The sequence below is a fragment of the Propithecus coquereli genome, unplaced genomic scaffold, assembly GCF_000956105.1.
Source record: "Propithecus coquereli isolate 6110/MARCELLA unplaced genomic scaffold, Pcoq_1.0 Scaffold127, whole genome shotgun sequence".
NCBI lineage: Eukaryota > Metazoa > Chordata > Mammalia > Primates > Indriidae > Propithecus > Propithecus coquereli.
In genome coordinates, this window is record NW_012136858.1 from 1,754,429 (window position 1) to 1,779,755 (window position 25,327).

The 25,327-nt window shown below is 35.0% G+C and overlaps 1 protein-coding gene across 2 annotated transcripts in view; it reads left to right on the plus strand.

Moving 5' to 3' along the window:
* LOC105805317 (cytochrome b5 reductase 4) overlaps positions 1–23,985 on the plus strand; it is a 76,683-nt gene extending 52,698 nt beyond the window's left edge. For both annotated transcript variants that reach the window (XM_012638188.1, XM_012638189.1), the window contains 6 exons: positions 4,673–4,813; positions 6,645–6,797; positions 9,798–9,948; positions 10,254–10,340; positions 19,918–20,082; positions 23,380–23,985. In XM_012638188.1, coding sequence (XP_012493642.1) covers positions 4,673–4,813; positions 6,645–6,797; positions 9,798–9,948; positions 10,254–10,340; positions 19,918–20,082; positions 23,380–23,434 — 752 coding nt within the window. In that variant the 3' untranslated portion in view covers positions 23,435–23,985. The remainder of the gene's footprint in view (positions 1–4,672; positions 4,814–6,644; positions 6,798–9,797; positions 9,949–10,253; positions 10,341–19,917; positions 20,083–23,379) is intronic.
* The last annotated feature ends 1,342 nt before the right edge of the window (positions 23,986–25,327 follow it).

Sequence of the window (25,327 nt, forward strand, 5' to 3'; positions counted from 1 at the left end):
TGAAGCTATTTCATTTTTACCTTTAATTCAAATGTAGTATGTAATATTTTAAATTGTATGAATGGAATAAATTGATGCTTCCAATTAATTTTAAGTTGTTGCTCACACAGTAACTGTAAGGTGCTTTGGCATCTTACTATCTTATTTTCATTTCTATCAGAATGTCCTGACTATGAAATCTGAATAAACACAAATAGATTGTGTAATTGAGGAAAAAATTTACTGTATTAAAAGATACGATAGGAGAAGTTTGAAAATTTGGAATTGAAGTGATCAAGCACTTCAGTATACAATGTTGGCTGACTTATTAGTTCTGGAATATGAGAGGAAAGATGGTAGGCTTAGAAGTATTTAAACTTAGTGACAATCTTGCCAAATGGTTTTGTTCTCTAAAGGCCCAATTGAAGCTGGGCTTGGAGAAAGAGCTGCCTTTTTCTTAGTTTAAGGCTAATGTTTAACTCAAAATCCTTACTTTGAAAGAAAAATTCAGTTTACATCAGTCTACTTGAAGTGGCAAAACATCTTAATACACTTTAGGAATATTTTTAACAGTAATAATTAAAACAAAAAGGAATCTATACTTTATTGTCAATTTAATAATACTAATTTAGCCAGGCTTGGTGGCTCACACCTGTGATCCTAGCACTTTGGGAGGCCGAGGCAGGAAGATCACTTGAGCCCAGGAGTTCGAGACAAGCCTGGGCAATAGCAAGACCTGTCTCTACAAAAGATAAAAAAATTAGCTGGGTGTAGTGGTATGCACCTGTGGTCCTAGCTACTTGGAAGGCTGAATCAGGAGGATTGCTTGAGCCCAGGAGTTGGAGGCTGCAGGGAGCTCTGATGACACCACTGCACTTAGCCCAGGCAATAGAGTGAGACCCTATTGCAAAAAAAGAAAAAGTAATAATAATTTAAAAATCATATATGAAAATTCTTAATTTTTGAGCATTTTGCTTCATGTTTTATCCAAATATATAAATAGACATGAACCCATAGATATTTATTATCCCTACTGTTTAAAAGTTGTGAATGAATTCTTATTCATATATACAAGTGTGGTTAATAAAACTATGCTACTAGAAATTAAGTGGACACTATCAAAATTAGTGAAAATGCTGAATAATTTTTAAAAACAATAACAAAATACATGCTGTTATGTAATATTTTTAAAGGTATATAATAACTCAGATTTGTTTCATTAGTATAAGAAGCTATTCTAATGACTTTATGAGTTTGAGTTATTTTATCAGTCATGATGTTAATAAACATTTTTAAAGTGCTTAAAAATAGTTTCTTTTCAAGTGTTCTGAACATCATCCCTGCAGTCAAGTTGACTGCTCTTTGAGACCACTGTCTTGGAAGAAACGGACAGCTAGCAAGGTTAAATCAGCCTGGCTCCTGCTGTATGAACTGTGACAAATTCTAAATGGAATGTCTATTGAATTGAAAAACTGTAGATTGTGGGGTTTTTTCTTTGTGGTCATATGTAAATATTTATGTCTATATATTTTTAAATATTATAGATATTTTGGGTTGTTTCTTTTCCGTAGATTGCATTTTTAGTTGTGTAATCTCACCAAGTGGTTGTCCCGGTTGGTTTAGGAAGTTCTTGCAGGAGTAAATGAGAAAAAGTAGATTGTAAATTAGGAGATAAATAAATGATATTTAGGTAATTGAAAGTAGTAAAGAATGCTAAGAAAAAGTATTGAAACAGTAAAGAATGAGAATAATGAGGAAGAACTGTACCTGGGAGGAATGTTGACTTGCTGAACTGCTGGTTCCTTAATTTAAACATTAAATAGTCAGTAGGGAGTGGTAAAGGACAGAGGGATAATCTATAAATATTTGTGCTTGGAGTGACATGCTCAAAATAAATAGGAGGACACTAAAGAATGATGTATTAGTCTAGAACATGGTTCTCAAACTTTTTAAACAAGGCCTACTGAGTTAGAACAAGAAACACTAATAACTTTTTGCTCTATCCCACATCTTTTCCAGCTGCCCTGTGACCTTGGGCAAGCTTTTTAACTTCTGTAAGCCTCTGTTTCTAGCAGGGAAAATAAAAGTACCTAAGTACTTTAAAGATATATGCCAGAAGAAATCCCTGATTAAGGGCAATGCGGACTCCTAGTCCAGTCTTCTCTTTCTGTTCTATCTCCCATTGAGGACTTTGCCTGTGTTTTCTATTTCAGCGTTGTGAAATTCTGTTTGGTTAAAAGGGGAAAATACAGTTTCTTTTTAACTTTAAAAAAAAAGTATGCCCAAATAATATAACCGTCCATTTTTCAGTGTTAGCCTGAGTATTTCAATATTAATTATATGTATTTTATTAAAAGAAGTTAGGCATTTGGGGCAGAAATGTTTCTGCTTTATGTTTTTGTTTTACCATCTTATATTTATTTTCAATGTCTCATTTTCTTATATAACTATCTGTGCTTACAAAGCCAAAAGCCTAACGCTTAAATAATGGCATTGTCCAGACTGAAGTAGTCAGTAGTATCTGCTTTCTGCATCTTTTTCCTCATATGCCACAGTTCTCGTCTGTCTCTGCTGTCTTCTCAGTGCAGTTGAAAGATGAAAACTTTCTTAAATATTTCTTAAAATGTCTAGAACCTATAGTTAGGATGTTCTCTTGAAATTATGTCAGCCTTTTATCAGTAAAAGATTGAAATTATGTCAGTGATGTTAGATAACAGGAATGCTGTGTCAACTCTCTAACAGGATAAATCAGTAAATCACTGTAAGCCAGTATTTCCTTGTGGTTTATGTAGAGTTGGAGAGTTGCTGTAGCAATCTTTTCTGGCAAATTCTGGAGTAGAAATTGTCAAGTCAGAAGGTGAACATTTTCATTCAGCAGTAAAGTTATCGGGATGATATGCACTAGATTTGATTAGAGGCAAACATTGTGGCCCTTAGACTTGGGCAAGAGGCGAACCTGCTTTGCCCCACTCAGTGTCCAGCGGAGCCAAGGATGAGAAGACAAGGGATTGGCAGTAGGGTGCAGGTTTCATCCTTCTGCCGTCACACTGTATGACACTCTTAAGTTTAAGAATCCTGAATTTGAACTTAGCCTTCTAGGACAGTATGAAAGTATATATTTCAAGGTATAGCATAGAACATACTTTATTTGACAGTTATGTGTCTGATTTATAACTTTTAAATATTTAGACATATATTGCATAGAGGTCTCTGATTGCATTCTCACCGTGGTTTCCAGAAAGTTTCCGAAGAAAGGAATAAGGACATCATTTCTACCTTCATTTCTCCTTTTGGGTGGGCCTATGTCCTTTGGCCCTGTGGTTGGTCCAGTGCAGGTTGAGCCTTCCACAATAACTTTAGGGTGGTGTTCTTAGCCGTAATCTGGTCCAAGCCTATGTCTTAGCACTAGAGTGAGGTGACCTGAAATGATGCCCCCAGGTTTTTGTGTAAAACCGTATACTCTACAGTTATGTACTTACTGAGCTACCAAGGTAGCAGGTGGAAAATTGAGGGACTGAGATCTTTGGTGTACAAAAGGGAGAAGAGAAGTTACATTCAACAGTGGCCAAAGTGGTTTCTTAGGATTATATGTGAATTTCAGTTTTTCACTAAGTGTTGATTGTTAGCTGTTGGGCTTTCACTTGCTAAGATCTGGACTAAATCTTTCTGCACCCACTTAAATATTTTTAGGTTGAAGAAAACCAGAATAATTAGGATGAGAAATACATTATCAGGGTTAATTCCTTTACATCTCTGTAAAATACTGTTTTATGAGAGAGGAAATAATGAAAAAAATGAATATCATCAGTCTACTCTGGTATGGTGTTTATGTCCAAAAGAGAATTTTTAAGTGAAAATATTCTCACAGAACTTCTGTAATAAGTTCTTCTAATCTAAATGGTATTATTTTGCTTTCTATACAAATAATATTTTCTGAGCTTAGAGTATTAATTTCAAATATTTCCAGTATTTATAGAAATACTTGATTTCTTTTATTTGTATATTGGTACAACAAATCTAGCATCTTCAGTTTTTCACTTAATTTTCCAGATACTAAAACTTGTATCTTTAAGCATAAAAGTTTATTTTTTGTTTTAATAATTTTTGACAGTTAAAAGCATTTTATAATTCATTTACATACTACATATACACAGAGAGACACAAGAATGTGTATTTTTCTTGCATTTATCAAAGAAATATTTCTAAAATTGCTTAATAGTGCTAATATTGTTAAACCTTAAAAATTAAAGCTTCAGGACTTTTTCATTGTGTAAGAAAAGACTTTAGAATGTGAATTTGTTCATAATCAAATGTTTTTCACATGTATAATTTAATTTTATAAATATAAGGCTTAAGAAATGGAATTATTTAAGAAGTGAATTTAAGAAGAAATAAATTAGATATTTTTTTTTAGAATGTAATGGTTTTAATGTGCTTTAATAACAAATGAAGAAATAACACTCATAAAGTTAATTTTTCAAATTATAGAAGTATTTATAAGTCTTACACAATAGATATCTCAGGAAACAAAGTAAAAAAATTAATCATAATATTGATGAATTTTTTAAATGTGTAGGCATTTTATTGAAATTGAAGCTTTCTAGAGAGCAAAAGGTGAGTATGTGGTCTCTCTAGGTGATCTAGTATCCCTATTAATTTATGTATCAATAAGAGAAAATAAATCACTTTTTAGGTTTGTACTACAGAAAATGCCAGTTAATTTCCAAGGAAGATGTTACTCATGATACGAAGCTTTTCTGTTTGATGCTGCCACCAAGCACTCATCTTCAGGTGCCCATTGGGCAACATGTTTACCTCAAGCTAACTATTACAGGTAAGGTAAACAGAGGCTTTGGGGAAACATGTTCTTCTTTTATAAGCAGTTGAAAATCAATACTAATCTCTTTAGGAAGCAGCCATTTAAGTTATTAATAAATGTTTCCACGCAGCTAGATTTACTGTAGCTAGAATCTAGGTTTGTGGATGCAGTGCTTCCTACATGTTGGAACTATAGCTGTGCCACATTAGTGGACAGAACAAAGAAATTGCCACTAATTAGAGAGATGATGGTTCCACTAACATTGTAATTTACTACTAATAAAACCCTAAAGGAAAGAGGTGAGAGAGTACACAAATGGTCCTCCATGAAGACAACTACTAGAAGCTCATACTAGCATCTCTTATTAGCTACTTAGGACTGTATTATTTATGAAGTTGAATTTATAAAATTCAAAATGAGTAGATGTTTATAAATGATTTTCTTATATATGCTACCAGTATTAGAAACTCTATAAATGTATAAATGTGAATTCTTTTCCCCTCATTTTCATCCTAAAATTACCTCACTTGTTTTAAATACCCTTCTTATTGATGTCCAACATTTTCTTGGCCATTTGAAGCTGCAAAAGATAAAATTCTCATGTTAGTCATAGTGTTTCCAGCAATCAGTCTTTATAGGCTACCAGCTAGGATTTGGTAGATATGGTATACTATGATGGCACTGTTAAGTTTTTATCTGCATCATCACTGGGGGGCAGGTTACCATTCAATATCTGGTATCTCCCCGTATGCAGTCACTGCCAATGTATTTTAATTTACGTATAGTTTAATTTTGTATACATCAAGGGGCCATTAATAAAATTTTGATTTTTTAAATGGGTAATGACTCTTCTCTTTGGAATTTGACCAGCTAAAAATATAACATGAATTCTTATTTGTTTCACCCTTTTTAAAAATAATATTAATAGAAGTAGTTGGATTAACATTCTTTTCATTCAGTTACCAAAGTAACATATAATATGTTAAAACATTAAAACAATTCAAAATATATAAGGTAAAAAGTGAAATTTCCTCCCTTTCTCTTGTCCAAATGATCCTGTTGGCCATCAGTAGCCACATTAAAAATTTGGCATATATATAAAAAAAAAAATTTGATATATAATTAAAATTATGTTATTACCTTTAGATATCTCCCATGGTAAACCTTTGACACCATTTTTGTTGTCGCCCATTGTAGTTTATGTGCTGATAGAATAGATGGTTGACTAAAATTATTAACATATATCGTGGCTGGGCACCTGGCTCATTCCTGTAATTCTAGCATTTTGGGAGGCTGAGGTGGGAGGATTGCTTAAAGTCAGAAGTTGAAGACTAGCCTGAGCAAGAGCTAGACCCCATCTCTACAAAAAATAGAAAAAATTAGCCAGGCGTGATGGTACGCGCCTGTAGTCCCAGCTACTTGGGAGGCTAAAGCAGGAGGATTGCTTGAGCCCAGGAGTGTGAGGCTGCAGTGAGCTATGATGATGCCACTGTACCTCTAGCCTGGGCAACAGAGCAAGACCCTGTCTCAAAAACAAAACAAAACAAAGAAACAACCATATATCCCTATTAGATTAGACTACATTTAATAAAACAAGGTTGTTTACATTATGGGTAAAGTATTGATTTGTTAAAATTGTTTCAGCACATATACTTACATATATGTATACATAAGTGTATATACTTATGTATACTATATACATGTAGAACATACAGTTAGAATTATATACATATTAGGTATATAGTTTTAAATGTATACTAATAGTGTAAAATTTGTATGATTCATCTTTATTAAGAGCTTTTTAGATTTTTAGAATTTAATTTATTTGTTGTGATTTTTTTTCTAGGTACAGAAATAGTAAAGCCATATACACCTGTATCTTATTCCTTACTCCCAGAGTTCAAAGAACCAATTCTTCCTAACAATAAATACATCTACTTTTTGATCAAAGTCTATCCTGCTGGACTTTTCACACCAGAGCTTGATCATCTTCAGATTGGTTAGTATTTTACATTTTTAAACCTGATTTGTGCTCTAGATTAGATCAAACTGCCCTCTAGTTACTCATCTCCATGTGGGAGTCTGTCATATCTTAAACTTAACATGACCCAAAATCATCTTCTCTTTGTCTCATGCATCCTATCCATACTCCATATTACCTGTCTTCATTATTTGCGGCGTCACTGTTCAACCTTGACCCAATCCGGAGACTTGAGTCATCCTTGATTCTCTCACTTTCTCTGTCCCAGTCTAGTCAGCCACTAAGTTCTGTTGAGTCTACTTCTCAGTGACTTTATAATCTTTACTCCCTATCCCTTCTGCCACTCTCTTAAAGCAAACCTTTATCATTTCTTTCTTGGCCTCTAACTCGTCTCTTACAATTGACTCTAACTGGCAACTTTCTCTATCTGCATTTTCTAGTTCTTTCTCCAAACTGTCCTGAGAATAGATTCAATTATGTTGCTCTGCAACTTTGAAACCTCTGATGGGTCCCCATTACCTGTACTGTGTAGTCTACAAAGACTTTGATAATCTCTCCAGCTTCATCTCTTGCTGTACAAAAATACTTGTGCTACTCACAGTCCCACAAGTTTGTCATCCTCATTCATTGGTACATGCAGTTGCCTCACCTAGGATACCCATGAACCCTTTTTCTACCTGTCAAGTGCCTTTTTTAAAAAAACCAAACAAAATATTACTTCCTTTATAAAACCTCCCTCCTACTCTGAACCCCCCAATAACTAACACTTTGTTCATAGCTCTATTATAATAATAAATATATTCCTTCTTTATAAGACTTTGGGTTTAAGGGCAGAAATTGTCTTATCTTTGTATTTGCAATGCCTTGCATGGCAGTTGGCACATAATAGGCTGTTAGTAAATGTACTTTGAAAGTATGAATAAAGAACCATAATGAGATCTATTAAGACTTAAAGACCTCTCTTCTTGCCTCTTCCCCTTTTTCTGTATTTCCTTTTCACTGCTTTTTACCTAATGACAAAAGTGTTCTTCCTCTTTCTAAGGTAGCATTAGCAGTTTATTGGGGTAACAGCGAAGTGGATCACTAAAATTTGAAAATAAAGAAAATTATGTTACTTCCTAAGAGTTAAGCTTAGAAATCGACACATAGTAGATGTGATCAGTCATCTTCAGTTACATAAACCAAAGTATTGTATATGAATGTGAATCTGCAATATTTTGAAATACCTACAAATCTAGCGAAGGTGACTATCACCTTGTGAAGAAAGAACTGGCACATAATACAGTAAGTGAAATATGTATTATACCTGTTTATAGAGATTTTGTGAACATAGAAGGGTAGAGAGAGCCTAGAGCATGGAAAAAGAAAGCCCAAAGAATAAGATGAAGTATTATTTCAACTTTGTGCAGGCAAGTGAGACATGGCACGAATACTGTGTCACTTAGAGAGTTGTGCACTTGCATGGTAGTGATAACTCAGGCAGCCTCATCATGGCCTAAATGAATGCCCCCATACAATTGTCCACCTCTTTGTTTCAATCCCATATTCATCAGGCAACTTTTATATGATTAATTTGGCCTTTCACATGTTCTGATACTAGGAATAAGATACCCTGGATGGGACACATAATGTTCAGGTTACTAGATACATATAACCCCAGCTGTAAATCAGTTGCCATTCTGGCATGTGTACTTTAATCTCTTGTGAATTTGATTAGCATCAGTCACCCTGCCTGAGTCTAATTAATTTTGTAACATTGAAAGGACTGAACTATCAATAAAAGGCACCAAGTTAATAACATCCTGTGAGGCTTCTTTAGTAACCAGCCATCTATCTGGGTTTTTCCTAAGGACATTCTGATCTTATGATCCCTTTCAAGCTATAATAAGGAGTCTCTATTACTTTCAAATACTGAATTCATCAGTTACTGCAAGATTCTTACTATCCTGCAATGGAAAACAAAGGTAAAGTTCTGAGCATCCAAACATTTTAAAATAAACTAGATGAGCCAGGGACAGTGGTGCACACACATAATCTCAGCACTTTGGGAAACTGAGGCGGGAGGATCGCCTGAGCCCAGGAGTTCATGGTTACAGTGAGATATTATCGTGCCACTGCACTCCAGCCTGGGTGACAGAGTAAGACCGTTTTTCTAAAAAACATAATAATAATAATAAAATCAAATATTTGAAATCATCTTAAAATTATGGACACCTTATTTTTCATTTTTAAAATTACACTGGAAATTTCTGAATCTAGTCCTAAAGGCAGTTTTCTTATTTGAGCGATACAAGGTGATTGTATCAACTGTAGAGAATTGGCACTGGTGATTGTATGTACTGTAGAAAATGGGCACTGATTTTCAACTGTGTTGATTCTAGATTGGAAAGTGGCATGCTCTGAGTACAGCTGACTGTTTCTGATCTTGCTTTGTTTTTATAGGAATTAAACTCAAAACAACCTTCTTGTTTTAATTGATAGACCTTTTCAAAAATTTGATGGAGGAAAGATCATCACATTTACCAGCATGAGGTTTTAGAATACATTTCTATTTCAATTTTCTTGCCTACTAATACTATTACTATGGTTAATAATCAAATGTAAATAGGGAATATCTATTCTCTACCCTTTACCATGCAAGACATGTATATATGGACTCTGCTTTTGAGGGACTTATAATTTAACTTAGCAATCAGTTCCTTATTTATAATTTGTGGATAGATACTTTACAGTAGTTTGTAAATTTCAGACTTCAGGTGATTTGGGACAATAACAGTGGGAAATGATGTCATAAAACCTCATTATTAATTTGATTATAATGATGTAATACAGACATGCTTGGTGGCGTAATGATTACCCCTGAAACTCCTCACATATCATAAAGACTGATATATAGCCTGCAAGTTAAGTATTCATCTTGTTACTCATCAATCTTCTAAATTCAGCTACTTTTAGCCTCCTAGTTTCCCTGGGTGTTTTGTTTTGTTTTTCTGATTTAGTTTATATTTCATTGTTTAGGAGATTTTGTTTCTGTAAGCAGTCCTGAGGGCAATTTTAAAATATCCACCTTACAAGAATTAGAAGATCTCTTTTTGTTGGCAGCTGGAACAGGCTTCACACCAATGGTTAAAATACTGAATTATGCTTTGACTAGTATACCTAGTCTCAGGTATGTAATTTTATCTCGAATTACTATCCTTTTTGAGGCTGTTATATTAGTATAAGATATTCTAAATTGATTACTTGCTGGACCTTAATAGACATGTTCTCATTCCCTCATTAATCATTTCTTACTCTGCCTCCTCCAGTCCTAGCTATTTTATTAACTTGGTTCTTATCTCATTTCAGTTTTTGATACTTTCGGTTATCTACTTGGCACTAAAACATTCACCCTAGTTCATTTTAGACTTTCTGTTTGTGTATATTTTAAATGTTATTAATTATTTTTTTCTGAGTTTTTTTTTTTCTTTTAAGGAAAGTGAAGTTGATGTTCTTCAATAAAACAGAGGATGATATAATTTGGAGAAGCCAATTGGAGAAATTAGCATTTAAAGATGAAAGGTATTAAACTGATATTAGCTCTGCATTTACATATTTATACCTATATAGTAAGTCTAGGCCTTATCTCCTTTGGTTGGAGCTTGAATTGACCAGGAAGCTCCTTCAAAGAAAAAATAAACTAATAATTATTTAATGTAAATAATGTAAATAATTATTTAATGTAAATAATGTTACATTATTTACAAATAATGTTACATTATTCCTCCTTCAAAGAAATACTGTCTAATAAGATCTAGGTAACCTCATATATGTATAAATAAAATGTATATTGGGCTTTATGATCATGTTATATAATTTATACTGAGTTGGGTTTCATTGAAAATGTTCCAGTGTAGCCAGTTTGGTAATCCAAGATTTTCTTGTGTAAAGAGGAGCAGATAAAGTAAATTTGGTGAGGATGAATTAAGCAAAGTTAACCATGATACATACAGGATTTCTTAGAGCCTTTAATATGCTAATATCTGTTGTGACTTTCCAAGAGAGGGATTTCTTATGTGTTGTTTAGCAAAATACTCTTCATTTTTGTTTGTTTGCATTAACACTTATTAATAGCCCTATCACTAGTGGTCCTCAGTATATACTTTGGGTTGTGCTGGTATAGACAATAAGAAAAAGTTCTAGTCAAGCTGAGCTCAGTAGTATAATGAGGCAGAAAATATAGCAAAGTAAAAATGTATTTTATTGAAAAAAGAGTCCAGCATAGTCAACTGAAATAAGAAGATAATTTAAATGAGCATATACCCCATCTCCCCTAAAAACACTTGAAAGCAGTAGAAAGTTCAGAACAAATTTTTTACAAGGGAAGTGAATTGGACAAACTATTATACTTTCTAAAGCATTTCTGTAGTCATTAAAAGCTATTTTTAAGAATTGCAGGACTTGATAAGTTGCACAAAATATGTGAAGTAGATATTTGTTGATGATAGTATGGTATAGGTAAAATTCTAGGCCTTTTAAAATTTAGAGGTCAAGCCCTTAGAACTCAGTTATTTTAGGGGCTCTCGGGTTTTTCTGAATATTTTCTGAATATCCATAATAAGGTAAGGCTGTGGTCGTTTCTAGTTCTTTTTCCTCTGTTGTCTGCCATCATCCTCCCCTTAACTTACTCATCCTTGAATTATTTACTATTCTTTACATACTAAAAACATAAACCTAAGAATATTTACTGTACTTAGGTAGTTGTATGTCAATTTAGAGAATAATTTAAAGAAATACAAATTCTTAGGTTTTCAAGTATCTTTTACATTAATTTTCAAAGTAGAAAATTGGAAGCATTTATCAAGAAGCCTAAAGACCTAAATTCTAGTTCCCATTCTACTCCTCACTAGCCTGAAACTTTATTCAAAAATTACTAGCTCTATGGACTTGTCTCTTTATCTTCAAATTACATAATAACATCTTTCCTACCTACTTCATTGAGCTATTGTGAGATTTGGAGAAGACAATGTAAATGCTTTGGAAACTATGAAGCCCTCCCTCATATATTTGAATCTTAGTTACAGAGGACCTCTGTATACATGTGTTTGTTTTCTGTCTTATCTGTAAGAGCTTCTGTTTTCCTAAACAAACATTTAAAAGAATTTAAGCAGACATAGCTAGGTTTTTTTTAGCTAGGTTTTAAAAAATATATATTTCTGGTGGTTTTTTGACAAAGATATTCTTTAAGATAGTTCCCTTACAAAAGAAATTTTATAAAATTTTTAAAAGAAATTTATTATAATCTTAATGAATAGACATTGTGCTTTGAGTCTATTAATAGGAGTTAAATTTGATTTACAGTTTAATTGGTAAAAAGGAATGTATTGACAGCCTCTGAACATAAAAGTGTTCTTTAACAAAGTCAACTGTGTTTTTTGTTTTGTTTTGTTTTGGTCTACATAATTTGGGTTGGTGAAATTGCATAGGCTGGAGTTTTGAGGATGAGGAAAGGCCCCTTTTTTTTCACTTCTGGATGCCTGGCTCTAAGAGCACTCGCCAGGTGAGTGATACTCTCCAGCTTGCTGAGAGAAGTGATAGTGTTGATTTCCAGCCTGCCTTCATCCTTCCTCTTCTCTTCCTCCTCTTGCTGTCCTTGCCGGCTCATGTGTGTCTCTCCCCTCCTCCCTAACCTTCTCCTTCCTCTTTCTGGAGACTTTGATCTCCTTGCTCAAGGTGCTCTGTTGACACTGCCTTCTAGCAGTGTATGATTTACAATCTCCAAGGACTCATGGCCTTTTTTGAGTGAGGTCAGGTCAGGCCCTTGCTGGAAAACAAAAACTCCTTGCTTGTGTAGACAGATGCCTTTGGAACATGGGTCAGAAATTTTACTTAGAGGCTTTACATAGAAATAAACAAACTCTAGCCTTAAAGGCTTACTGATGGGTTTGGGTAGTATTATTCAGTCAAAACTACATAAGAGGAAAGTAAGAGCTCAGATTTTATATAAGGTAATTTTAATTAGTTACAGGTGTATTTTAGTTAGCATTTAAGGCTATTAATTTGTTAATATGTTAAATCACCCTTTTCTACATCTTGACTCCCCTATGTCACTTCTAGTTTTAGTAATAAAGTTTCTCATGACAAAATGTATTGCCTGGACACATTTCCTTAGTTAAAGTATTATTGAATTGTGAATATAAAAAAAATTCTAAAATTGAGTAGTTAAAACAAGTGAAATATCCTATTCTCTGTAGAATTAGGGTCTTAGCCTTCCACTTAATCCTTTGTGGAACAAGAAGGGATAGTAAGGATGGATACTGAGGCTGGTATATGTTCTGATATTTTCATTTTCAGCAAATATGCTATGCTTGTCCTCAGAGTTTATCTGGATAATATCATTAGCAAATGAAATTCTTTGAAATAACATCGTATAATGGAATTTTTTTAACTTTGTGACCTTCGACAAGTAACTTGATCTGACTGAGCCTCAGTTTTTCCATCTATAAAACAGAGACATTGGCCAGGCATGGTGGCTCATTCCTGTAATCCTAGCACTTTGGGAGGCTGAGGCAGGAGGATCACTTGAGGCCAGGAGTTCGAGACCAGCCTGAGCAAGAGTGAGACCCCCATTTCTACAAAATATAGAAAAATTAGCTAGGCGTGGTGGTGTGTGCCTGTAGTTCCAGCTACTCTGGAGGTTGAGGCAGAAGGATTGCTTGAGCCCAGGAGTCAGAGGCTGCAGTGAGCTATGATCATGCCACTGCACTCTAACCCCAGTGGCAACAAAATGAGATCCTGTCTCAAAAAATGAAAAAATAAAAAATAAAACAGACATTAATACCTGCATCATAGAATCATTTGGGTATGGGGATCCATGAGCTAGTCTAGTCCAGAATTAACATGTTTGTAATAGACATTCATTCATTCATTCATGAAATATGTAAGAGTATCTACTATACGCCTATTCGTGGGGGCACAACAGTAGGAAGATACTGTGTTGGCTTATTTTCTCATGCAGTTCAGGGAATATGTCTCTTTAATTTCCTTTATTGCTACACTCAATAGAATTGTATAAATATAGGTACTCCATAAATAATTTTTTAGGATATTTCTCTTTCTCTTTCAGTCTAGTATTCATGTCATTAAGTAGGAAATTTGAACAGAAAAAAAGTTAGCTTACCTGAATTTTATCCAAACATGTTATTATACTTGGCTGTTAATTCCAGCAGTTGGGATTCAATTCATAGCAGTCCAAGTCTAGCAAAATCTTACACAGTTTTCTTCTCACAAAAGATTGCGAAAAAACAGAAGGCAGATATGTGCAGTAGTGGATTTAACTAAATGCTGTGTAAAACTGAAATCCAAGTGAAATTTCACTTATCCTTCTCTCAAATTTGTGAGCAGTGTTATGAGGCTCAGTTGACTCAGTCTTACACGTTGGCCCACCCCTTCCCATCAGTAGAATGCACTGGCTCTGTGAGTTCTCTGCTATTACAGAACTAGTTGTGAGGAGTGGTACAGTTTGACAAGGAGGTTGACTTCTAGAGGAACTTTTTAAATATATAAATATAAGTATTTTTTCTTCCATTTCAAAGTATTTTTTATGGCAATTAACCTCATTTTAGTAGAGCAAGTGGTACATTCTTTTTATAAACAGCATTTGTTGATTTCTTGATTTTTCCCTTCTATTTATAAAATTAATACATATTTATATAGAAAAGTATAGAAAAAGTGAAAGGAAGAAAATCACCCATAATCCTATCACCCAAAGAACAATTATTACCATTATGGTCTGTATCTTTCCATTAACACACACATAAATACACACCTTTTTTTTTTTTAACATAATGTAGTCATACTGACTATACTTTTTATAACTATATTTTCTACATAGTGTATTGTGTGTCTTCTATGTATATATAGAATATTTTCAACTGGTGATTTTCAACCTGGAGCAGCCCTGCCACCCTAGGGCCATTTATGTCTGGAGGCATTTTTGATTGTTACAAGTGGGGCAAGAGTGCTACTGACACCTAGTTGGTAGAGGCCAGGAATGCTGCTAAACATCCTACCATGCAGAGGACAGCCCCCCACAACAAAGAATTATCAAGCCCAAAATACCAGTGGTACCAGTTAGGAAACCCTAGACTATACCATGATTTTTTAATAACTGCATCGTATTCAGTCACATGGGTATACCATAATTTATGTAACAAGTCCCCTACTATTTGACATAATGACTAGAAGTTGTTCTCTCTAACAATGTAAAAATTCATCAGAAGAATCACTAGGTCAGAGTGTTTTAAGGCTGTTGATACATTTTGACAAATAGCCTCTGAAAGATAAAGTACCTAGTACAGAATATTGTAGCCAGCACACTTGGTATTATTAGTGTCATTATTTTTCTATAAGAAGGATGGGGAGGATAGTAGTTGGGGAATAAGAGAAAAAGAAAAAGAAAAAGATTCCAAGCAGCACAGGAACAGGTCACAAAGGAAAGGAAATTATTTATATAGTTACACGCACCAACAAAAGATAGGGGATCATTTGCATTACTTTAAGCATTTGTGTGCTCACTAGTTGCATAATGTGCTTGACATTGGGGAAAGATACAAAATAAGTAAGACTACCCTAGTGGTGGAGAATTTCCGAAATGCATCAATAACTGTAGAGTCTGTGCCTTGAGAGAAACAAATAACATATCATAGAATTCCAGGGAGAAGAAAGAGTAATTCCATTTTTGTGAGGGTAGGATATCAGAGCTTCATGGAAGAAGGGACTTTTGAGTTGGGCTTTGAGAAACACATTAGCATTTCTGTGAACAGGAAAAGAAATTTGGGTAGTGGGAGTAAAGACATGGGGGCCAGGATGTTGTAGTGTTTTAGTGACAGAACAGAGTCATTTTGTTGAAATAAATATAATGTATGAAGGAGAACAATGTGAAATAACTGTAAAGATAAACCTGTTAAACCTTATATCATTATTAAAAGGAATCTTAATGGTGATCATTTCTAATCCTCTTATAGTCAGAGAAACAGGGTAGGCTAAAATCAGATAAAGGAAGACCTTGAATGTAATTCATATGCTAAGTAAATATTATGTATTAAATGGACATGGGAAGGCCCAGGGGCACTCTGCAGCTCATCTCCCTTTAGTACTGACAGGCTTTGTAGATGATGTTTCTGTACTCTGGTGTCAGTGTTGGGACTAGCAATGAGTCCGTTCCATTTAAGGAACAAAAACCGATGATTCCAGAAACATAAGTAAATTGAACAGTGTACCTGAAACCCTTTTTTCCCCCAGCCTCTGATGCACACAGATAGGCAGACCCCTAATTTGGACCTTTATAGCACTGTCTGTTCCCAGGAGATGTTCCTCAAATGGTGTGTGTTTCTTGGAAGGTACTCCTTGAAATGTTCGTGTTCCCACCAATGGCTCTATGATCGAATAAGTTTGGGAAACAATATATACCTTCTTGAAGATTTACTCTGAACTTAGCATTTTCAAGACTTTCAGAAATTCTAAAGAAATGTTTTTAACTTTTTTTAAACCCAGTATGGCCCAAACTTATTTGATAGTTTAGCCTGTTTTCATGGGAAAATTACTAACATCTTGCGGGCATTCTAGTGTCTCATCAGATTTCGTTTTGAAAAATGTTTCTGTAATTATGTACATTTTGTCTAATTTTAACCCCTAGTTTTGTGAGTTGCTTTTCCCGTGAGCAAATAGCAAGTTTTCTGGCAGTTCCAAGTATTATTCTTTAGCTAGAAAAACCAGGAAAAACTGGGGTCCCAAGTACTCTGAAATACTAATCTGTGGGCAATGAGGAATCACTGAAGCTTTTTAAGCAAAGAAGTTACAAGATTGGATCTGGGTTTTTAGGAGAACTAATATGGTGGTGGTGTGTCAGATAGATGAAAGGCTGAGGCTGTTAGTGTTTATTTTAGACAAGACATATAAGGGCCTGATCTGGAGTTGTGGTGGTAAAAATGGGGTGGTTGGGGGCATGTGTGAGAAACATGGAGGAGATAGGGTGTGGAAACTGATGGGTGGAGGAGGAGGGAATAAGTTGTTGGATGACTGCAGACTCTGCATATGATTTAGACTTAATGAATACATGTGTAGTTCAAGACATTTCATCTCAGTTCACTATCAATCTACTTTAAAATAAAATTTTTGACAAACTTATTTACTTTTATTGGCATTTTTTACCACATAGGCATTTATCAAAGGCAGGTCTGTTCTCCCCCCTCCCCTCCCCTCCGCCTCATGTTGCTTTGCATTTTATGGGTTATCTGAATTTATTTTCAGGTAACCTTTTTAAGAGCCCTAGTTCCTTCTGACACTTTTGAAATTATGGAAGAATTCCAGGATGTTTACTAATGTGCCTCCTCATGCCTCCAGCAACTCAGTGTTGTAATTGTTTCAGACAGGAAGTTGTCCTTCATCATAGAAACCCAGCAGAGAAAATTCCACAGGAATCATCTGTATTTTGATATATTGTAAGAAATCCTTCTTGAGTCTTAACTTGGGATTGCTTCTGCTCCAGTTTAAGTTCTTTTTTCTTCCTGTGAAGGAGATAAACAGGATAGCAGCTTCTTTATACTATCCTTAAATTATAGTTATGCTACCTATTCGTTTTTCTGTTGAGTATTTAAAATTATGGTCGAGACTATTACATGAATAAATTGCAAAATGCATGAGAAGTTTATACCATTTATGTAAGAATCTCAGTTATTTATCACTATTTAGTTGATATCTGCAGAAAATGTGTCACTGATTAGGCTTTTTTTTTTTTTTAAGCATCCCAGTAAAGGAAAATTATCAGTAGGTATTTATTTCAGCTTACAGGGACTTCAGCATTAATTTATATATCTTAGCAATTTTATTCCAGTGATAGGCTCTTCGGAAATAGAGTGACAGAAGACTATCTTTTTTTTTCCTTAAAATTTAACAGAGCAATTTCTATCATATATCCAAATATTTATACATAATTGGAAATTTGTTAAAATAGTGCTTTTGTAACTGCTTTTGGGTCCCCTTTGATAATCTAATGAAAGATTATGGAAATTCTTCCCAGAAAAATATACTTATGAATTCTTATACATTTTTTTTTTTTAAGAGATAGGGTCTTGCTCTGTCACCCAGGCTGGAGTGCAGTGGCACAATCATAGCTCATGGCAGCCTTGAATTCTTGGTCTCAAAGGATCCTCCCACCTCAGCCTTCCAAGTAGCTGGGACTACAGGCATGTGGCACCAGGCCCAGGCATGTACATTTTTACGTGTAATTTCATAGATGCCAGCACATGGCTTTGTTCTTCTAGGTATAATTTTTTATTTTTAGCCAATATGGCTTCTTTGTAAATAAATTCCTTTATTCAACAAATATTTTTTGTGCACTTACATTGAGCCAGGCCTGGATACAGTATTGAACAAGACAGACAAGGACCCTTCTCTCATGGAGCAGTAAGCAAATATCACATCCTGAAATTATCTAAAACTTGTCTTAATTTTAAATGCTAGGAAGGAAAACAGCTTAGTGAATGTATTTGGGGAGGCTATTTTGTACAGGGCAGATAGTATTGCTGCTAATACCAAATGGTAACCTTGAAGGTAAGAAATAAAACACAATTCTATAGGTGTTTTGAATATAGAGCCATTGAATATTAGAATTATAAGAGATTATGCAGTTTCCCGACCTCGTTCTACAAATGGACAAGTAAGACCTAGAGGCTGGTGTCTGTGTGCAGAGCTGGAACTGGTTCCCTAGCCCCCAGCTGGTGCTCTTACTTAGTCTGTGCTGCTTGTGCCAGGCTTCTCAATTCTCGGGAACCTTAACCCAGCTGAGGCACAGCGATGTGAGGACAGCCATGCCAGCCACATCTTGTTCTGTTCTCATGTTTAGTTCCCTCATCCCCTCACAAGAGAAACTGTTCAACTTTTTCTCAAGATTTAGATTAACGTGTAACCAATTCCTGCTATTCTTCAGAAAATATCTCAATTGCTCACTGGAACATGTAGAAATGCATTTGATCTGATGCTATTGAATATATTAATAGTAACAAGTAATCATGTTTGCTAAAATGGAGCAAACAGAGCAGATGCAACATAGAATTTTGAATTTACTGTGGCTTTTCACCAGCAATTTACTTAATAGGCTACAAAGCCTGTAGGAAGAAACAATCTGTAGTTACATTGTGAGACGTTTGATGTTCTTCTTTCCCATTTGAATTCTGCACTCTTTCTTTTACTTTAATCTATTCATTCCATAGTATTTGAGTGCCTCCTGTGTGTCGGCCACTAGCGATACAGTGATAGCCAAAACAGACATGGCCCCTGCTCTCATGGAATTTATGGTCTATTGGGGAAAGCGGACAATAAAATAATCTTGGTGACCACGTATTTACAACCTGAAGTAAGGGCTGTGAAGAAAAGGAAAAGGAAAATATTTCTACAACACGTAAAACAAAGGACCCTAGACTGGTGGGGCCACTGTGCTTCCCTGTGGAAATGATGCTTGAGCTAAGCACCGAGGAGTGAGGGTGGTAGAAGCACTGCAGAAGAAGATAGAGACCAGGCAGTGTTACAGCAGTGAAGGCTGAAAGAAGTAGCCAGCGAGTTAGGAGCTGGAAGGTAAGGCAGGGAGAGGTTCAGGAGTAAATCCCAGGTTTCTGGATCGTGCAACCAAGTGGACTGTGGTGCCATTCACAGAGATAATGTCAGGTGTGGGACATGGAGATCACAGTTGTGGTTTAGGATCTCTGAGACAGCAACATTGAGAAGTCAAATAGGCTTCTTAGTCAAACTGGTTATAAGGGTCTGGAACTCACTGGAGAGGTTAAAATGCACGTGTCACTGGTAATTGCTTTTTACTGTGATTTATATGAGCAGATTATTAATAGAAACGTGGAGTTCTCTGAGATCTCTTGGAGCTCTTTTTCTAATGAGTTAAATAAAAAAATGCCAAATTACTTTCCTTATCTATAGCAAAAGCCAATTCTTAGTAAATATGAATTTACTTGTATGTTTTTGTGAAATCTTACAATCTATTCCAGTGGTTTTCTAGCAATTATATCAATCTTTACATATTAAATTGTTCTTTTGTGGGTGGTGTTTTCATGTTAATAATAGACTTTAAAAACTGTTTTTTCCCCTCTAGATTTGATGTTGAATTTGTTCTCTCAGCACCTACTTCTGAATGGACTGGCAAACGGGGACACATTTCACCAGCTCTTCTTTCTGAATTTTTGAAAAGAAATTTGGACAAATCCAAAGTCTTCATCTGCATTTGTGGGCCAACGCCGTTTACAGAACAAGGAGTAAAGTAAGTGACAGTGTGTTAGGAAACAGAATGCCTGACGCTATGAAGTAAAGATGTTTCATAAAAAGCGATTGATTTATCTCTCAGTTCTTCCTATTCATATGAACCTCTAATAATCTGTTACAGTTTAAGGAAGGAAGTAGCAAAGTGTTTAATCTGCAGACAGGTGAAGTGTTGGAGGCCAGGATTGTGCCTAGTGTTAGATATGAACACAAAAGTAAGACACAGCCAGCAATCAGTGTTCTCTGCTAACGACTGGCAGTATGGATACTGTCACAAGATTGGTGACACAGTCTTATTTTGGATATTAGGCTCAATCTCTTCTTCCACCAAAGCTTTATAATATATAGTAATTAAAGAAATTAATAAGTGATATCATTTCATTATAGCTTTCGATCTTCATTCTCTGCAACTTGGTGAAAGTTAGTAGATAATAAATATGTGATCAAAAGCCAGGTAGCAAGACAAAAAAGGAGAAACTAGAACATAAATAAGGTAAGACTAATAATTGAAGCCTGGATAATGAAAAATCAATAGCAGTGGCTATCCTATTTGAAATTCCCCTTGATGTGATTTAACTCTAAAATGATACTTTAGTATATTTGGTTAAGTAAAGCCACAATTGGGTTGCTAGATGATTTTAAAACATGGCTGCTTTAAATGCCCTGTTTTTTCTTATTTAGTATGTGACTAACTCTAACATTTTTCTAGATAATTTTATATCTTTTTTTTTATTTTTCATTATGCAAAGGACTCCTAATCAATAAATAAAGGCACTAAAAATATTTCTCTTCATGTCATATTTTAAATGTGTTTTACTTAAATTTATTTCTGGATTTTAATACTTGTGGAAGAATGTTTTGCTAGTTAAGCTCTCTCAACTTTAAAAAAAAAATTTAAAGTTTCTATTTAAACTTTTTTAAAACTCAACCAAAACTTCAAATTACAGTGACGAGTAATGATATGATTTGAATATAAAAAATTTTTAGGAAAAAAAGGCTAAGAGCTATCCTGTCTTCTGCTGTATTGACACTACTATTTTAGAAATATCTCCATGAGTACTTTATAGATTGTAGTATCCTACTTTTAAATGATTAGAATATTTTTTTGCATTTTTGAAAAATTTACTATAACCCGTATAGCTTTCTTTTCTCAGTTTTACCTCAGAGTGAATCTTTTAATGTTGTACTAGCTGGCTTGCCCAGAATTGCTCAGGAGTATTATTAATCATTACATAGGGATGCCTGCTATTACCCTTGAACAAGCTGCACAAAAGTGCCTTTTGAGATGTAGCTTGATTCAAATCGGTACTTGCAATTCATAGCAGCTGCCCTTGCAACTTTCAGTTAGGATTCATTTCTTTGGTTTCCTCATCCTCATCATCTTAATGGCTGTGGCGTATTTTCCTTAATTGGCAATTATAGGGGTCTCTTAATATATCATTGTTTTTGCTATTCTGAAATATGACTCTTTCTTTGGGATGCCCACTTCTAGGGCCCTCCAAAATTAATCTCATGTCTGCTGCATAGGTTATGCTATAAGTATAATCATCCCAAACATACTCTCCATATTTGGTGAACATTTATCAATTTGTATGATGTGATAAGAACCCTAGTCTTTTAAAAATATAGATAAACAGCTTATAATTACTTGGTCAATAATGATTCTTTCATCCACTAAATTCATCTACTTTATTACAGAGATGAATAAAACAGTCTCTGATTTCAAAGCCCACACTGTCTAGTGGTAGAAACAAATGCTCATACTGGCAACTAAAATATGACTCAGAACATCATAAATACTCTTACTAGAGATAAAAACAAGGTGTTAAGGAAATTCAGGGAGAGACACGTTACTTTTATCAAAGGTGTATGTATTGGAGTGACAGGAACTGCATGATCAGAAAAGACCTGTGCTTTGCACGATGACTAAAACATTACCAGTCAAGAGAGAGGTGGAGAGGGGTAGCACAGGCAGAGAGAACGAGCAGAGGCATTAAGGGTGCAGGTATTCAAAAGACCAGACTGGTTGGGCTGGAGGGAAGCCTCTTGCTGGGAGAGACAGGATCTATGGCTGGAAAGGTAGGATGGGCTCAGATGGTGAGAGGCTTAACTGCTGCACCGAACTGGCTTCCTAACTCCTGTGCCATACTGGCCCTTTGTGTGAATTGTGTGTGTGTTCTGGAAGCTGCCAAGTTGGGGTTTGAATCCCAGCTCTACCACTTATAAGCATCTTACAATCATTGACTGGGTATCCTATGGCCAGTTACTTAACCTTTCAAAGCTGAATGCACTCACCCTTAAAAAGGAATAAATAGTAATACTTTAGCATGTGAAGTGCTTAGCGCAGTGACTACATATAATATAGTACTAAATAAATGGTTATTATATTGTTTTCCAAATTGAATTATACTTCAGCATTATGTCTGCTTTTCCTGTTCAGTGGAGGAGAATGAAAATAGAATGCTAGGGGAATCAACTCCTTACTTTAAAAACTGGTGTATAAAGGGGACAAAAAATCAAGCATTTATTCTGCCTTTTCTACGTGAGTCATACTACTGGATAACCACATAATAAATGAGAAGTTTTTCTTTATAGAATTTAGCTGATTAGCAAAAAAAAAGAAGAGTAGAAATAGAGTATCACCGATTTCAGTGCCTAATGAACTAATGGTTCCATACATAGATCATCAGTGGGTGCTAGCATCCAGAGAGAGGGGCAACCATGTGTTATATGCCTCCTGATGGAAGAATAATACCTATGAAATAGTCTTGTCAAAAAGATTTGAACTTGTATCTGAACAAGCCTCTAGATCCAGTTATTAAATTATGGAAATAAGAGGACATAGGAACATATTATTGAAGAATACCACAGGGATGCAGCAAAATGAGGACTGTGAGAGACTCGACAGATAAAAATCTGATTTTTGTCAACAAATAAATTGCAGAACAGAGAGAAAGAGCATGAGCAAGGGCGGTTGAGGGAGATGGAGGGGGATCTTATAGATCAAAAGATACCTAAAAGACTTGCCAGCCAATTGCAATGAATAAACTTCAATTGGATCTTGATTCAAACTATTTAAAAATTATGGCATTTATAAGAAAACTGAAAACTTAAACACTGATTAGATGTTTGATATTTAGGGATTAGTGTCAATTTTTTAGAAGTGATAATTGTGTTTTTTAAAAAACATACTAAATGGAGAAAATGAAAAAGTAGCGTGGTTATAATGATAAACTTTGATCTTATTTATTTTTAAACATTTTCCCTAAGAAACATATACTTTTTATTTGTTTTACAGGTTGCTGCATGATCTTAACTTTTCCAAAGATGAGATCCATAGTTTTACAGCGTAATGAAGAACTGTCATTGTCTTTTATTCAACTAGTTTATCTAAATTTGTGATTGCTTAGGGGTTTTTTAAGAGAACATTTTTGTATATAATAAAAGGTTAACTAGAATTCAGGCTTCAGTTTCTTAAATGAAATCAAATGTTCCTTCAATATAGGTAACTTCTTGGCTTTTTTTTGTACCATAACTTATTTTACTACTGATATTTACCCTGGAAGGTCAATCATGGCAACAAATACAGGATTCTTTGTTATGAATCAAAACTTTCCTTACTATTTAAATTGTATAACTGTTCTACAATAAGCACTTGTGTTTTATGACATGATAAAGTAAATGATCACTTTGATCACGTTTCTATGCTGTAAAATGTCTTATTAGCAATACAGATTAAATTTTACATTGCACTGTTAACTCAGGAAATGATCATTTATGTCCTTGTTGTTAATATTAAAACATGGAATGTTATAACTTATTAAGTGATCCAAACATCTGTCTGTGTGTGTTTGTATGGCATTGATGCAGAGTAGAATAAAATTATTTATATTTAAGTACTTTTAATCCTTGTGGTAGAAATGTGGTTGGATGCAACAATATTGGGCCAATATCTTAAGGGGGATTTTAAAAGCAGCAATAAAAGATACTGGACACACTTCAAACTTGCACCTTTGGAGAGCTTAAGAGAACCTTGACAGCAATTTTGATTCTTAGCCAAAAACAAAGGACTCAGGAAAGATAATGTAAGTGGCATCTAGTCCCATGGCCTAAAATTATCATTGGTGCTTTGGAATAGGTTGAATTTTAATTCTTTTTGAGCCCATCTAGACCAGCTGGGCAAATGAGGAACATTCTGTCCTAAATGGTTCTTTCCCTGGCTGGCTGCTTTCTCCACAGCTAGTAGTTTGGCAGGGAGCCCTCCTAGGCTCTGTTGTACGGACTTTTTCTTTCTCCCTGCTGCTGTGTGCAACCTTCAAATACTTTCACAGATTGGATTCAGCAGAGGGTATCAAGAAAAGTCATTGTGAGCTTTTCATGAGGAAACTGTGTTGAATGCATAGGTAGCTACTGCATAGGCTAACTTGGATTTTTCAGTCTTACTCAATATAGCACCAATGTTTTCACAGAAATAGGGGATGGAAAGATGTAAATGATTTTGTAAATAGCTAAGTCTTCACTGAATGGAAGATGTGCTCAAGAGGAACACGATATTAACACATTGCCCAGATTACAAACGCCCAGCTTGTGAAGCTCCCTATGTGCAAAAGGCTGGTTCAACACTGTCACCTTTTCCTGTAGCCAGTCCCATCCTCATCATTCACCAGGACAGGAATCTAGCTTTCCTAGGATGGCAGTGCCCCTGGGGGCTAACAGGAACTTTCTCTAGCTTCCTGCCTTCCTACCACCTTTTTTTTTTCTTTTTTTTTCATTCAGCATATTATTGAGGTACGGATGTTTAGGTTACGTATGTTGTGCTTATCCTCCCTCCCCCCCCAAGTCAGAGCTTCAAGCGTGTCCATCCCCCAGATGGTGTGCATCACACTCATTATGTATGCATATACCCGTCCCCTCCTCCCCCCTCCCACCTGCTCGACACCCAATAAATGTTTTTCTTATATGTGCACTTAGGTGTTGATCGGTGAAAGCAGTTTGTTGGTGAGTAGATATGGTGCTTATTTTCCCATTCTTGGGATACTTCACTTAGTAGAATGGGTTCCAGCTCTATCGAGGAGAATACAAGAGGTGCTATATCACCATTGTTTCTTATAGCTGAATAGTACTCCATGGTATACATATACCACATTTTATTAATCCACTCATGTATTCATGGGCACTTGGGTTGTTTCCACATCTTTGCAATTATGAATTGTGCTGCTATGAACATTTGAGTGCAGGTGTCTTTT